A 16,000-nucleotide genomic window follows, 5' to 3' on the forward strand; every position below is an offset into this window, starting at 1 on the left:
TTCTTAATTCTGTTCTCCTCCAGAAATACAATGACTCCCCGAAAAAAGGTGCTGCCTCTCCTATGCCTGATTCTAGTCGTGACCAAGAGCACCATCGCAACCAACATCCATCAGATCTACAACTATACATGGCAGTCACAGGTAGACGCAGCCACACAAAAATCTGTCTCCGTGTTTCACCAACGGCTAGAACAAAGAGGCTCCAGAGAAGACCTCCATGAAGAGTCTCCCCATTCAGCCACAGAGGGTCTAAATTTCTCAGACCTTGCCTCAGACATGGAACGCAGTTGGTTCCAAAGGCTGTGGAGACGCCCATGACGGGATCATCGCGATGCCGCGTACCAGGTGCACACCCCACCAGCAGTGAGGTAACTCCATGACGGGAATATTGTAGGTCCATGCCCGGGGGCACACTTCATAATCAGAAGTGCCGCAGCTGGATGCCACCTACATAGCCTAAGACAGAGGCCTCACCTTCACATTAATCGCCAGATCTTATGTTTGGGGTGCTGGTCGCGGAAGCCCATCACGTAGCCTAAGACAGGCTCTCCACCAACTTATATAAACCTCCCTCATATTAATAAGGAGAGGGGGAGATGTTAGAGGCAAGGACCCTCAAAGACCCTCAACTCCCCTATGACTTGTCCTACGCACGAACTTCGCCCTGGAAAATTCCAGCTATAGCTCCGAGAAGAACGCAGTCCATGACATGCTGACCACGGAATGCTCCAGGATGTGTTGACTGCAAATGTTCCGGTTGGAGATGAGTAATCAGTCAAAAACAGGATACTGATAAGACACTGATTAGGGCTAATCAACCCAGACCCAAGCCTCATCGTCACCACTCTATTTTTTGTTTTGACTTCCTTGTTTTTGTATGCTTATAAAACCCACTAAAAATCTAAGTAAAGCAGACCTTGACAACCATTTGCTTGGTCTCGTTTCTTTCTCTCGCTCATCTCTTTCAGGCACGGTCCCCCTCGCCCCCGCGAGTAACAGAAGGTCCCGCGGGCCGGGACAGACTTAGGTTTTAAATGAAAGATTTATTCTATGAGGTTCTTATCTTGCTTCGAAATCTTTAGACCTACTACATGACTTCTTTAAAAAAAAACCCAAAATTACGCAAATGAAGGGTATGTAAAACCTTCTCTGCAGTGGGGGCCTGCTGCCTGCAGGTGGCGCCTGCTTCTCAAGGGAATGCAGGGTGTGGGGCTGGCTGGGGCATCTCTTGCTGTCACCGCTAGTGAGGGTTCTCCCTGTGCCTGCCAGAAGAGGATGGGTGGGTGAGGCCAGAGTGCCAGGCCCAGCACCTGCCTGTTTAAAGGCTGGCAGTATGACAGAGTCAGCAGTCACCAGCTATGGTCACCACCGCCGCCACTGGCATGCTTGCTGAATCCATGCTATTTTGGCCATCCACCAGTGTTTTAAAAACAACTGAGTCACTTGTCAACTAATTTCATACAAAGACCTTCTTTCTGGCTTCTCTCAAGCCCCATGTTTGGCCTGGCTCTGAAGAGCCTTCACCCAGGACATATGAGCTACAGGTGCCAAGACACCCCCCACCCCCACCCCCAGGCCCCGTGCACCTTCATTCACTTTCACTAGCCTAATTATATAGTCATTTGAGTTCAGGATCCTTGGCCTAAAGATTCAGGAATTGGCAAGAGGTTGAAATGTTGGAGTCCAGCCTTGTGATGGTTTTTTTTTTTTTTTTTTTTTACTTCTCTCCCACGTAAAAACAGAAAATTCGATTTTGGTTAAAATTGAGAACTAAAATGGATCTGAATTCAGAATGTCTTAGCTTCATTAACATATGTTGAGGACTTTTATAAATCTTAATTAAATGGCTGCCACTAGGAGATAATTTATTAAGACATAATTTGATCGAAAGTGGAAAAACTGGCAGAATAGGACTGACCTCTTGGCTCTCAGCTCTCAGGGTGAGAGGTGCAGAGTACAGCCAACCACACGCAAGTCATCTGCACCTACTTTGGATCAGCTTCGCAAGACTGCAAAGAGACACCAGGATATGGAAATCGTGGACAATAACCAAAGGTGAACTGAAATTCTTCCACAAAACCTGGGGAGTTGGAAATATAGTGGGGAGGGAGCACACCCGTGTGTCAGCCGCCCACGGGCTGGCCGGAGGAGGCACCCCTTCCCCACCGACCCACTCCCACACAGGCAGGGACTTGCCTGCAGGTGGTGGGAGGCGGCAGAGGAGCGGTGTGGAGGGAGTCTGGGGCAGGCAGCATATTGAACTCTCCGCAGCGCCCGGCTGAAGCAGTGGCGGGCGGGGGACCGTGGCTTGGAGCCGCCGCGGAAGGCCGCACTGGAGGCGTTTTTCAGGCATCCCCACTACCCTAAACCAGCTGAAGTTTGCGCTTCTAGAGAAGGCATCTTTCTGAGCTCCCAGTGCTCCGCTAAAGCAGTAGTGGGTGTGGAAAAGGTCCGAGCCCAGCAGCGGCTTCCCAGCCCCACTGCCCCACCCCGTGGATTGGAGACCCCGCAGACGGCCCTGCTGGAGGCATTTTTCAGGCATCCCCACTACCCTAGGCCAGCTGAACTGTTCGATCTTCTGGAGAAGACAGCTCTTTGAACTCCCAGAGCTCCACTGAAGCAGTAGCAGGAGGGGTAGGGTCCGAACCTGCAGCCTCGTCCTAGCACCGCCGCGCTGCCCCGTAGCTTGGAGACCCTGCAGGGTGCCGCGCTGGAAGCATTTTTCTGGCACCCCCTCTACCCTAAACTGGCTGAACTGATCGGGCTTCTGGAGAAGGCAACTTGTTGAGCTCCCAGCGCTCCGCTGAAGCAGTATTGGGAGGGAGAGGGTCCGAACACAGCAACCGCTTCCCAGCTCTGCTGTACCGCTTCATAGCTTGAAAACACTGCGAAGGGCTGTGCTGGAAGCAGGCTCAGGCGTCCCCTCCACCCCAAACCAGCTGATCTGATAGGGCTTCTGGATAAGGCAACTTTATGAGCTCCCAGCGCTCTGCTGAAGCAGGTGCAGGAGCTGAACCTGCAGGTGCAGAACTCAGTAGGCGTCTCCCTGTGCCACAGAAATGAGTGCCTAATTGGACATTCCACCTCAGGATGCTTCCAGGTCCAGGAAGTGAGGACTCTACCTTAAAGGAGGCTTGGCCTTTGGATACCGTTGAAGCTTTGGCTGGCCCTGGGTAGACAGAGGGCAGTTCCCCACAAATAAACCACTGGGTCTCTGTGAGTGGGGGATTTAGGGAGTGCAGTGGTCGTTTAAAGCCAGCCCACCAAACCCAACCCAGTCTTCCCTTGAACAGGGGATCCGAGGCATCAACGCCGCCAAAGTGTGCCACCACCACCCCGTAGCTTCGAAACGCTGCAGAGGCCGGCCCTGTTAGTGATTTCAGTCTTCCCCTCTGCCTTAACCCAGCAGGTGGCCTTGGAAGCTGAATTTAAAAGGGTGGAAAGGGAAGAGCAGTGTTTTGTTCGACTGCTATCTCACAAGTTTGAACCTGGGTGCTTTCTTGCTGCATTCAGCTGTTTGTGAGCTGTGCCCAGAGAGCAGAGGCAGAGTAGTGAAGGAGGCTGCTATTACTGAGGACTAGAGGAACCCTTGGGAGTGGCAAGACATTCGCTTAACACTGAGATACCTTTATATCCTATTTGGAGGCTTAGAGCGCAATACAAAGATCTTGGGATACATTGATAACTGACTCCTTCTCACAAACCACAAAGAACAAAAGAAAGAGTAAACTCAGTGCTTAACACAGTGCCTCCCACTTCAACCTAGTGGTGGAAACTGGTCTCCATCTCACTAGAGTGAACGATCCCTTGGGTGTCTAAGCAAGGGACCCAAACCCACTAAACTCTGTGGACAGAAGGTGAAGACATCAGGTCAAAGATAACACAACAGGCCCAAACTCCTCTTAGACAATACAGGACCAGAACAAATACTCCCCAGCTCTTCCAAGGATCATTCCTTTGGAACCCAAGTACACAGCTCATAATCGAGTTCCAGCACCTCTGGTCCTCAATAATGTATCCAGATGAGGAAGAACTAGTGAAAGACATCAGAAATCATGAAGGATCAGAGAGAAAAATCACCTCCAAAAGAAAATACTCATTCTCCACCAACTGACATCAACTTACATGATATGATTAAACAGAGGAAGAATTCCGAATATGGATTGTTAGAAAGCTCAACAGAATTGAAGAGAAAATAGAATCCTAACATAGAGAAACCACAAGAACAATCCAGGAAATGAATGAAAAATTCTCCAAAGATATAGATGTAATTCAGAGAAACCAAGCAGAAATTCTGGTAATGAAAGAAACATTCAAGGAACTCCATAATACAGTGGAAAGCCTCAAAAACAGGATAGATCATGGTTAGGAAAGAATCTCAGAGCTTGAAGATTATACCTACATGCTAAACAAATCAGAGGAAGAAAGAGTACACAGAAACAAGAGACAAGACCAAAGCTTACAGGAAGCGTGGGATTATGTAAAAAAAAGTCGAATCTCAGATTCACTGGGATTTCAGAAGGGGAAGACGAACATTCACAAGGGTTGGAAAATTTATTTTATGGCATACTGGAGGAAAATATGCCGGGCCTAGCCAGAAATCTGGATATCCAAATACAAGAAGCACACAAAACTCCTGGGAGACACAATGTGAATAGGCAATCGCCTCGTCATGTGGTTATTAAGCTGACCAAAGTAAATGTGAAAGAAGCAATCCTCCATACACCAAGGCGAAACAACAAATAACCTGCAAAGGAAAGCCTATCAGACTAACAGCAGACTTCTCATCTGAAATCTTACAAGCCAGGAAGGAGTAGGTGGCTATCCTTAATCTTCTAAAACAGAACAAATCCCAACCTAGAATTCTTCATCCAGCAAAATTAAGTTTCATCTATGAGGGTGGAAATAAAATCCTTCTCAGACAAGCAACCACTGAAGGAATATGCAAAGACCACACCAGCCCTACAGGAAATTCTCAGACCTGCCTTCCACAGTGAACAGGGCAATAGACACTCTTCAAAATAAAATCTTCAAAGAATTAAAGTCTAGACCTCGACCTTCATGATGGCTCAAGGTCTAAGACAAAGCAACAGGACTTCACCCATCAATATGAACGGAAATTTTCCTCCAATTTCAATCCTCTGAATAAATGTAAATGGTTTAAACTGTCCTCTGAAGAGACACAAACTGGCAGAGTGGATAAAATTCCACAAGCCCAGTATTTGCTGTCTACAGGAAACACATCTAAACCATAAAGATGCCTCCAGGCTGAAGATCAAAGGATGGAAAACTATCATCCAGGCAAATGGAAGTCAAAATAAAGCAGGGGTAGCTATATTATTCGCAGACAACATTAGATTTAAATTAGCAAAAGTAAAAAAAGGATAAAGATGGCCACTTTATAATGGTGAAAAGGAAGATCCAACAAGAAGATCTAACAATTCTTATTATTTATGCACCCAATGCAGGAGCACCCAATTACATAAAGAAATCTTGTCCGAGCTAAATACCACTTTAAACAATACTGCCATAGTAGCAGGGGACTTCAACACACCACTAAATGAACTCGATAGATCCTCCAAACAGAAATTAAGTAAAGAAATAAGGGACTTAAACAAAGCTTTGGACCAAAAAGGTATGACAGATCTATACAAAATATTCCACCCAAATAAAATTGAATTTACGTTCTTCTCAGCAGCCCATGGATCCTTCTCCAAAATTGATCACATACTAGGCTGCAAAGCAGATTTCAAAAAATTCAAAAACATAAAAATAATACCATGTGTCTTCTCTGACCATAGTGGTATAAAATTAGAGTTCAATTCTAACAGAAATACACACCACATCACTAAGTCATGGAAACTCAACAATTCACTGTTGAATAACTATTGGGTCAAGGAAGAAATTCAGAGGGAAATCAAGAATTTCTTCGAACAAAACAACAATGGAGCCACATCTTACCAAAACCTCTGGGATACAGAAAAAGCATATCTGAGAGGAAAACTAATAGCAATAAATGCTCACATCCAAAAAACAGAAAGATTAGACAATGACAACCTAATGAATAAACTCAAGGAATTAGAAAAAGAAGAGCAAACCAATTCCAATCCTAGCAGAAGAAAAGAGATATCTAAGATCAAAGCTCAACTAAATGAAATGGAGAATGAGAGAATTATATGGAAGATCAACAAAACCAGAAGCTGATTTTTCAAAAAGATCAACAAAATTGATGGCCCTCTGGCTAGGCTGACAAGAACTCAAAGGGAAAGGGCTCTAATAAACTCAATAAGAAATGAAAAAGGAGAAATCACAACAGACTCCACAGAAATACAAAAAATTATGTTTTTCTACTATAGAAATCTATATGCCCAAAAACTACAGAATGAAGATGAAATGGACAGATTCCTGGACTCATACAACCTCCCTAAGTTCACCCAGGAGGTAACTGAGTTCTTAAACAGACCAATTACAAGCTCAGAAATTGAAGCAGTAATTAAAAACCTCCCCAAATGGAAAAGTCCCGGGCCAGATGGCTACACTTCAGAGTTCTACCAAACATACAAAGATGAACTCATACCTATACTACAGAAACTATTCCACACCATTGAGAAGGATAATATTCTTCCTAACTCATTCTACGAAGCCAATATCACCTTGATACCAAAGCCAGGAAAGGATGCAACAAAAAAAAGAAAATTACAGACCAATATCACTTATGAATATAGATGCAAAAATCCTAAATAAGATTTTAGCAAATAGAATTCAGCAGCACATCAAAAAAATAATTCACCATGACCAAGTGGGATTTATTCCTGGGATGCAAGGCTAGTTCAACAAATGCAAGTCTATAAAAGCAATTCACTTTATAAATAAAATCAGGAATAAAGACCATATGATTCTGTCAATAGATGCAGAAAAAGTATTTGACAAAGTCCATCATACCTTTATGATAAAACAAAATAGGCATAGACAGCACATAACTTAAATTTATCAAATCCATTTATGACAAACCAACTGCTAATATTATAAATGTGGAAATGCTGAAATCATTCCCTCTTCGAACTGGAACTAGACAAGGATGCCCACTTTCTTCCCTCCTATTCAACATAGTGTTTGAAGTCCTAGCTATAGCAATCAGGCAAGAGAGGGGTATTAAGGGCATCCAAGTCAGAGCAGATGAAATCAAACTCTCACTCTTCGCCGATGATATGATATTATATCTAGAAAACCCCATGGATTCATCCAAGAGACTCCTAGATTTGATAAATAAATTCGGTAAAGTTTCAGGGTATAAAATCAATACACACAAATCAGAAGCATTCACATATGCCAAGAACCATCAAGCAGAAATTCAAATCAAAAACGCAATACCCTTTACTATAGCCCCAAAGAAAATTAAATACCTAGGAGTATACTTAACGAGAGATACAAAAGATTTATACAAGGAGAACTACAAAACACTAAAAAAAGAAATTGCAGATGATTTAAACAGATGGAAAAATCTACCATGTTCATGGATTGGTAGAATCGATATTGTTAAAATGTCAATATTACCTAAGGTGATCTACAGAATCAATCCAATCCCCATCAAAATACCACCAGAATTCTTTATAGATCTAGAAAAAATAATTCTTCACTTTGTATGGAACCAGAGAAAACCACATATAGCCAAAGCAATCTTAAGTAAACAGAACAAACTGGGAGGCATCAGTCTTCCTGACTTCAAGCTGTACTATAAAGCAATAATAGTTAAATCTGCTTGGCATTGGCACAAGAACAGAAGCATTGATATCTGGAATAGATCTGAGATTCCAGAGATGAAATCATCTGTGTACGGTAACCTAATCTTTGATAAAGCAGACAAAAATATACTATGGGGAAAAGATTCTCTCTTCAATAAATGGTGCTGGGGAAACTGATTAGCGACATGCAGAAGAGCGAATCAGGATCCCTACCTCTCACAAAAATTCACCCAAGATGGATAACAGACCTAAACCTAAGGCATGAAACTTTAAGAATCCTAGAAGAAGATGTTGGGAAAACCCTATCAGATATTGGTCTAGGCAAAGAATTTAAGAGGAAGACCTCCAAGGCAATCACCGCCACATCAAAAATAAACAAATAGGATCTGATCAAATTAAAAAGTTTCTGCACTGCCAAGGAAACGATCATCAGAGCAAATAGACAACCCACAGAGTGGAAGAAAATACTCGCTCTCTACATTTCTGATAAATGTCTAATAACAAGAATCTATCTAGAACTTAAAAGAATAAACAAGAAAAAATCAAACAACCCCATCAACAAATAGGCAATGGAAATGAATAGAAACTTCTCCAAAGAAGACAGAATAATGGCCTGCAAACATATAAAAAAATGTTCAACATCTCTAATCATTAGAGAAATGCAAATCAAAACCACAATGAGATACCACCTAACCCCAGTGAGAATGGCCTATCAGGGGCGCCTGGGGTGCTGCAGCACCACTCACAATCACGACTCACTGTAGAACAGAAAGGAAACTGCACTTGTCTCCCAGGGCTCTTGCAGGACACACAGCATACTGTCTGTATTCTTCCAGCACCTACACTACTGCCTGGCACACAGGGGCTGGGAAACGAGTCCCGCAATTACTAGCATTAGGCAGAGCCTCATTCTTGAAGCTTCCCAGAGGCCCTGCTGGGGGAGGGTTGTAGTGTGAAGGGCAGCTGAGGCTCCGCCGGACTCAGACTTTCAGAAGATGATCTGGCTGCACATGAGCAACGGATGGGTGCCTGGGTGGCAGAGGGACAGCCAGGTGGGAGATGCTGCCACCTCAACAGGCTGGGCACAGAGGACAGTGCGGGAAGTGGTGCCATCTCGGGGTGGCTGGCTAGCAGCTGGCTGAGACCCCCCCACTGGTTCACCCTGGCTCCTTCCCTGCTGCAGACCTGAGCCCTGTGCTGGACACCCCACCAGAGGGCTGGAAACCAGCAAGTCCTGAAAGTGAGGCAGAAACCAGTGGACGAACTGCACTGGCTCAGAAGCTCCCCAGGAAGGACTTTCCCACAGACGGGCCTGTGTCATGTCAGAGGGTGTGGCCTGTGCCTTGCACTGTCAGGGACGAGGGCCCACATGGGGATGTGTGATCGCTACTGACAGAAACGCTGTAGACAATAGGTGGTACCCAGAACTTTCCTGATCCTCACAGTGTTTGAAGCCTGTTTCTGCACATGCCCCATTCTCGGGAGCGAACGGGTGTGCGTGCAGGTGGGGATGTGTTCTATCTCCCCCTTTTCACCTAAGCAATATGGCGGGTTGAACTCCCCATCTCATCTCATCCTCCCAGAGAGGGAATACCCACGCACTCCAGCCACGGCCTCCCCGAGGGCAGCCTGTGCTTTGTCACTCCTCAGCATTGGGCCCGGCCCTGTCTTGCATCGGCCAAGAGGATGTGAGCGCCATGACTCAAGCAGAGGCCTGAGATGCGCTTGTGTTTGGGGCCTGCCCTCTTATGCTCTAGGCAGAGCCACAAAGAAGCCTGCTCTGGGCAGCCTGGCAGCCTCGACAGAGAAACAGCCTGGCTGGAATCAAACCTGTAGCCCCGCCCACCCCAGCCAACTGCAGGCTGTGACCGAGACACAGATGCTTGTCTGCCACTGAGAGCTGGTTACTAGCGATGGCTGACCAGGAACATAGCCGTAAACCTCGCTCGCGCAGCACTGCGTCCTGCCAGGCAGCATGCTGGCCACTTTCCATGTAACTCAGACGCCAACCCTAAGACACAGACATTGCCAGCTCTGTTTCACAGCAGGTGAAAACCCCTGTCCAAGGTCATGGCCAGCACGAGCAACAGCCCAGAATCCAGGCTTGTCTGCCTCCAAAGCCCATGCCGTGCGCCACAGCGGGCCCCACTCCTGGGGACTATGCCTTGGATGAGCAAAGCCCATCGCTTTAATCCAGGACTCTGTTTTCTTCAACACACGTTGCACAGGCTTGCCCGTCTCTTCCAAATTGTGACTGAGCTGTTCATCTGTGGACACCAAAGGAGCCAGCGCTGCAGACGACTGGGACAGCCTCCTCAAAAGGAGGCCCAGGGAGACCCCCTGCCCACTGCCAATACTGCATGCTGTACCCCATGGTCGCTCCGCGGTCACCTGCTAACTGTGAGAAGTCATGTGCCGGGAGAGATGGTGGCGCTCCCGGAAGTGCTCTTGACACACGGGGCAGGTGAGGGCCTCTTCTCTCCGCTTCTTAGAATGCGGGTCTGGCCCTGTGGGCTCCTTTTTGTGGTGGGACCGCATGTGGAAGACCAGGTCGGACGTCAGGCGGAAGGAGAGGTTGCACTTTGCACACCAGTTCTGGGTGGACAAACCCAGGGAGGTGAGGGTGGGTGGCAGGAGGGCCCATGAAGTGGGGGAAGAAGACAAGGGTGTCAGTGCCTGGGCCTGCGTGTGGTCCAGTGACAGCCTAGGGGCACCCAGGAAAGCGCTGCAGAATGGAGCATTTTGTGGCAACATTTGCAAGTTCCAGAAATCACTGATCAAAAGTTTGGGAGTTGAAAGTCGACCCCAACAAGAGGTGTCTGCAGTGTTGATGAGTCCAGACAGCTCACCCAGGGCATCTGCAGATTCACCTGCGGGGAAGACAGGGGTTGGCCCAGGCCTTTCTGCTGCTCGCTTGGTTGGCTTGCTGAAGGCGCTTCTCTGCTCCCCTCGGCTTCTACTGGGCCACACAGACAAGACTATGCTGCTAACTGGGTCCCTGGGGACATCCTGGATCAGCTGTGCGGGGCCAGGCTGGTCTGCAGGGTCATCCTGCCCCCTCTCCTGGGCCTGACCGCCCGCCAGCCTCTCCTCGAGCCTCGGCAGCTCCGTGAAGGCGCTCTGCCTTTGCTCCCCACATGCCTTCTGGGGCAGCGGCTTGCCCAGGCTGGGTGTGCCCACTGCCACCGACAGCGCCAGCGCAGCACAGGCGGCATCCCGCAGCCCCCTGCCCACAGCAGCCTCGCAGCCCAGGCGGTTCGTTTTCTGGAGCAGCACCGGCTTGCGGCCCTGGCCCTGCTCAGGTTCACTGAGCTTCCATCTGTCTGCAGCCGACAGGCCCAGCGGGGCCCCCTTCTCAGCAGCCATGCTGGGCCGTGGGCCCGGGCCACGGGAGACTCTCCAGCCCCACCAGTGTTCAGGGCTCTGAGGTTCCTCAGGGCTTGGCCAAGGGAGAAGCCAGGAGATGGGAGAGCTCGCCGGGATGGCTGGGCCAGACACACTCGGCCACGGGCCCTGCAGAGAGAGGAAGCGACAAGCAGTAAGACAGGCATTCACTGCCACACGGGCAAACACATCCTCAGGCTGGCATCTGAGAAGCTACCTGATGCTCTGGCCTCCTTTGCCTCTGTGGAATGGGAGCACCGACCACACTGCCTCCAAGGAGAGGGGCATTTGGACAGCACTGGACTCCAGAGCCTACCCCCAGTGGCAGGCCTGGGGGCAGAGGTCACTGTTGAAAACACCCGGGAGCAGCAGCCCCTGGTCGCAGGATCCCCTGGCAGAAACGGCTGAGAAAGTGAGAGGCTGGAGGGAAGGGAAGAGCCTGCTCTGGGGACAGCGCGCAGCCCCCAGGGCCCTGCAGGACCTTCTGGATCGTCTGTCCGTGCGCAGCCACAAATGCGAGGAAGCCGTGTGCTCACCCTGTGGTCCTCGCTGAGTGTGGAGGACACCAGGAGGCCACAGCACCAGGGGGTCGCAGCACTGGAGGACTGTGCACGTCACAGTCCCTGCTCCTCACAGTACCCTTCTCTGTCCTTGCTCTGGCTTCAAGCTTCTGCTCCTCAGGCTGCCGTGTCCTTGCAGGCAAGCAGCCCTTTTGATGGCTTCACACCCCACCAGCTTCCACGTGGTCTCCTTCCACTTGCTCCAAGCCAGGCTTGCTGTGAGAGCCTTATGTCCCACGCTGCCCCTTGCTGCCGTCCCAGCCCCTTGCTATCAGGCAGTGGCCCCCCCTTGGTGGCCCGGGACACCCAGCAGTGGCCACTTCTCAGGCTTATGCATTTGCCCAGCCAAGCTTCCCAGGGTTACCAAGACACCCGCGTGTGTTGTCTCAGCCCTCAGTGTGCACACGGACAGCTGCACTCCCCTCGGACCTGTGAACACCGGCTCATTCCACAGTGGGGCTCAGGCACAGCCTCCTCCCTGAGGACCCCCAGATCCTCTCTGGCACAGACGGCACTCCCTCCTGCCCACCACTGCTGTCCTGGGCACCAAAGGCTCACACGCAGGCGTGGCAGGGAGGTGGCCACCTGCAGTGGAGGGGCACCCCTGGATTTCCAACTGTGACACAGATTGAAAGGCGAGGCCAAACCCAGGGTCTCCAGCCTCTTCCCGTTCCTTCGTCTCCCCCTGGTTCTAGTGCTGCCCCCACGAGAACCCGCCTGGTTCTTCCTTGGGGAAGTAGCAGAGCGGTTCGCCATTTGAACTCACTGAGAAGAAAGCTGATTGGTCTGTGGGTGCCAAGGTCACTGTGCCGGTGGGAAGCCCAGCGAGCTCGGGCTCTCAATGTGCCCTTCCTTCAGGTGCTGGATGGGCCGCCCTGAGGAGGGTCAGAACTGCCTGATGGGAGAACAGAACAAAGATGTTCACCACATTGTTTATGGTGGAGAAAAACAGTAAACGCCTAAATGCCTAACTACAAGAACTGGCAAATAGAGTATGATGCATACCCAACACAAAACACTATGCAGCCTTGGACAGTGGCATGTGCTATGCTTACAATATAATGTTGAGGAGGAAAAAGGACAAAAAGATTATATATTTGGTATCATCTATTCTATGAAAAAATACATAAGCCAAAGGAATACCCTGGGGAAAAACATAAAGATTACTAGGTCATATTCTTCACTGGCTGACTCGCTGGGCCTGTGCTAGGTGGCATAGCAACAGTGACGACAAGGCCAGAGCACAGGGACCTGCACATGCGTGCGCGCCACACACCAGCAAGCGCGGCGTCCGAGCAGAACCCGAGACCCAGCAGGGCAGACAGGGCTCACGGAAGGTGGGGCTGTGGCAGGAGGACGCGCACCACCGTGGGGTGGCCGCTGGGCGACACTGAGCCAGCCAAGTGCAGGCCTGCGGGTGCCGGCTCCCTCCGGCCGGGACCGCCCACGGTGGCCACTTCTCAGGCCTGTGCCTTCCTGCCCAGCCAAGCAAGACCTGATTGTTTTTATAAACAAATGATTCATTTTTAAAGTATGGCTATAAAAACTATGCAACAGTGTGGAAGAAAGCTTACAGTGTCGTGTTGAGCAAAGTGTTAGATACAAATCAACAGTAAAACAGACAGGGTTGGGGGCAACGGTGGGCTCTCCCTTCCACTGGCACAGTTCTGGGGTGTGGCTAGGCACTGCTCCAAGGCTTTTCTGTTTCTGACTGTGGAGCATACAGATTTGGTTGTCCGTCCCTTCTGGAAATCCTACAAACTATCTAATATCCTGTAATAAACCTCTTTCTGATTAATTTTTTTTTAAAAAAAAGCTATAGAAAAAAGCTCTATCCACCAAAAAACATTCAAAACATACTAAAACTATATATAAGAAAATATACATATGTATATATGCCATAATATACCCTATACTATACAATAGCATGTATATAATATACCATATGCTGTAAACTGTATATATACTATATACACTACGGTGATGTTAGTATTATGGAATTTAGGATGATGGTTTTCTCTTTCTATTTTCCAATATTTTAACACCATGCTGGTCTTATTTTAATGTTTTGTTTTGTTAAGCAGTTGATTGCTTTAAAACAGGGCAATGCCCTCCTTGGCTTGGTCTGGCTGGAACTCTGCGACGCTGTCTTCACAAGCCGGGGGAGCTGCCCCGCCTGCTCTGGGAAGTAACTCTGCAGTAGTCCCTCCCCTACTCTGCCTTGGAAAGAGAAGTCCTGGCTCCTACTCTGGAGGCTGCAAGGAGCCCAGGGCCTGCAAGACAGAACAGGGGCCCTCCTGCTGCTGCAGAGCGCACTGTTGTGGAGGTTCAGGGTCTGTCTCACGCCGCCTGGAGAGACCTGGCCTCCACCCAGCTGTGACTGGCATCTGCACAAGCATGCCCAGAGCCACAGGGACAAAGGGGGAGCTTTAGAAGAAGGGAGGAAATGCCTGAGCACGCGGGTCACATCAGCCTTTGAGCAAAGTGTGTTTCATTTTCTGTTCATTCATTCATTCAATAACACGAACAGGCACCTACTATATACAGGCTCCAGTCTACATAAAACTGGTGGCTCTCACATGGAGGGAATTCTAAGTAGCTAAAAAATGGCTGGAGGGGAGGGTGAGACAGGAAATCAAACACTGGTGCAGCCTGGCCTAGGACGAGACCACTGGTGCGGGATGCAGAGCAGGAGGCCCAAAGAGAGCGTCAGTCCTAGACTCAGTCCCGAGACAGCAGCCCCTGGCTGTGCCCACACTGGATGCAGGATAGGAAATGGTGATGGAGGGTGGAGGACAGAGCACATCCTCAGGCATCTGGCCAAGGACTCAGCTGGCCATGCTCAGAGGAAGGACATCGACCTGCCTGCCCTCCCTAGCCTGCCCCGCTGTGCCCCGGCCTGTCTCCAGTGACATGTGGCCAGGTCTTTTCTGGAAGCTTAGGGCTCCTATGCTTTCTATGTGTGGGCAAAACAGAGCCCGGCATGCAGCATGAGTCAAGAAAAACAGAAAAAAGAATGATAAAACAGCAAGTGCATAAAGCTACCTAGCTCTAAACCTCCTTCCACCTCTATCACTGTCCCCCAATTCCTCTGGGGCTCATGAAAATTCCTGAAAAAGCATGAGAAACCTTTGCAAATAAAGTTAGGGTCACATGCAAATAAAAGACCAGGCCAGATAAAGAAAAATACCAAAGATGCCAGGAGGGCCCTGACCTCCCCAGGGAGGCGGCCCTTGGCCTGCGGGCGAGAGGAGCACACTCCCCTGGCAGCCCCTAAGGGGGTCAGACCTCACATGTGTCCAGGGCTCCTTGGTGGCGGGAGGGTGGGGCCAAGGCTGCCTCCACCTGCTCTGGAATCAGGTACCTGCCACGCGGTGTCAGTGCTGGTGTGAGAAAGCAGGGCAAGGCCACACCCACAGCACAGAGCTCCGGAGCTCGCTCTGTGCCTCAGCAAGAACCAAGAGGAAAATGACACAGAAAGGCACAGTGAAGAGTGGGAAGGATGTGGATGTGAATCTCATCTCCATGCATGTGCTGGGGAGCTTCAGGCATGAGACATACAAGCCCCCTGAGTGCCTATGGGTCATGGCAGGAAATTAACTATTTGAGCAGTACAATACTGTCTATACGGAACCATGCCCAGCCACGGCAGTCCCCCAGGCAATGCTCACTCCTTCCTCTGTGGCCAAAGGGCAGGAACACAATGAGGGGCCTGGAGAAGTATAAAGAGAGTGCCCCGTGCAGTGCAGCCCCACGCTGGGGAAGACAAAGTCTTCTGCAGTCACAGGAGCACCCTTGTCCCTGAGATCCTTGGAGTCTCAGGGATATATAATGTGCTACCTTCTTAATTGAATAAAGGGGCCAGTGCGGTGTGCAAGGGATGGCCCGCCAGGCCTTGCCCACGTACCCTCAGGGAACACCAAACAAACATTCAGGTCTCAGGTGCTCCACTCACCTGCGCTGCATTCTTGCACCTTCACCACATGCCTAAATGTACTGTCAAATCAAGCCGGAATTTACGACAAAGCAAAATAACAAGAAAAGCTTGCTGAGAAGCAGCAAGCAACAGTTAAGGCTCTTGGTTTTGAGTCTCAGTTTAAGCACTTAGAGATGGCCTTGGGCAGGTCCTTGGGAGACCTCATTCACTACAAAATGAGGAGGTCAGGCTGGATGGCCTCTATGGTTTTAAGTACCACAGGGCTCCACATGATTCCTTTATGTGGCATCATGATGCACCTCTTGTGATCAGTCTGTTTTTTGGGAGGTTTTCTTGACCAGCTAATGGGCAAAAAATAGAACAAATGAATGATCCAG

At 49.3% G+C, this 16,000-nt stretch overlaps 1 protein-coding gene across 1 annotated transcript; it reads right to left on the reverse strand.

Annotated features, from left to right (window-relative positions):
- Nucleotides 1–1,697: 1,697 nt before the first annotated feature.
- On the reverse strand, nt 1,698–15,329 carry LOC142875574 (zinc finger protein 488-like). Its single transcript, XM_076010249.1, has 2 exons — nt 12,453–15,329; nt 1,698–11,255 (listed from the first exon to the last, which is right to left on the reverse strand). Exon 2 carries the CDS (start codon nt 11,106–11,108, stop codon nt 10,137–10,139), a length of 972 nt encoding a protein of 323 aa, XP_075866364.1. The 5' UTR covers nt 11,109–11,255; nt 12,453–15,329; the 3' UTR covers nt 1,698–10,136.
- Nucleotides 15,330–16,000: the final 671 nt, after the last annotated feature.

This window comes from Microcebus murinus, chromosome 14, assembly GCF_040939455.1.
Source record: "Microcebus murinus isolate Inina chromosome 14, M.murinus_Inina_mat1.0, whole genome shotgun sequence".
Lineage (NCBI taxonomy): Eukaryota > Metazoa > Chordata > Mammalia > Primates > Cheirogaleidae > Microcebus > Microcebus murinus.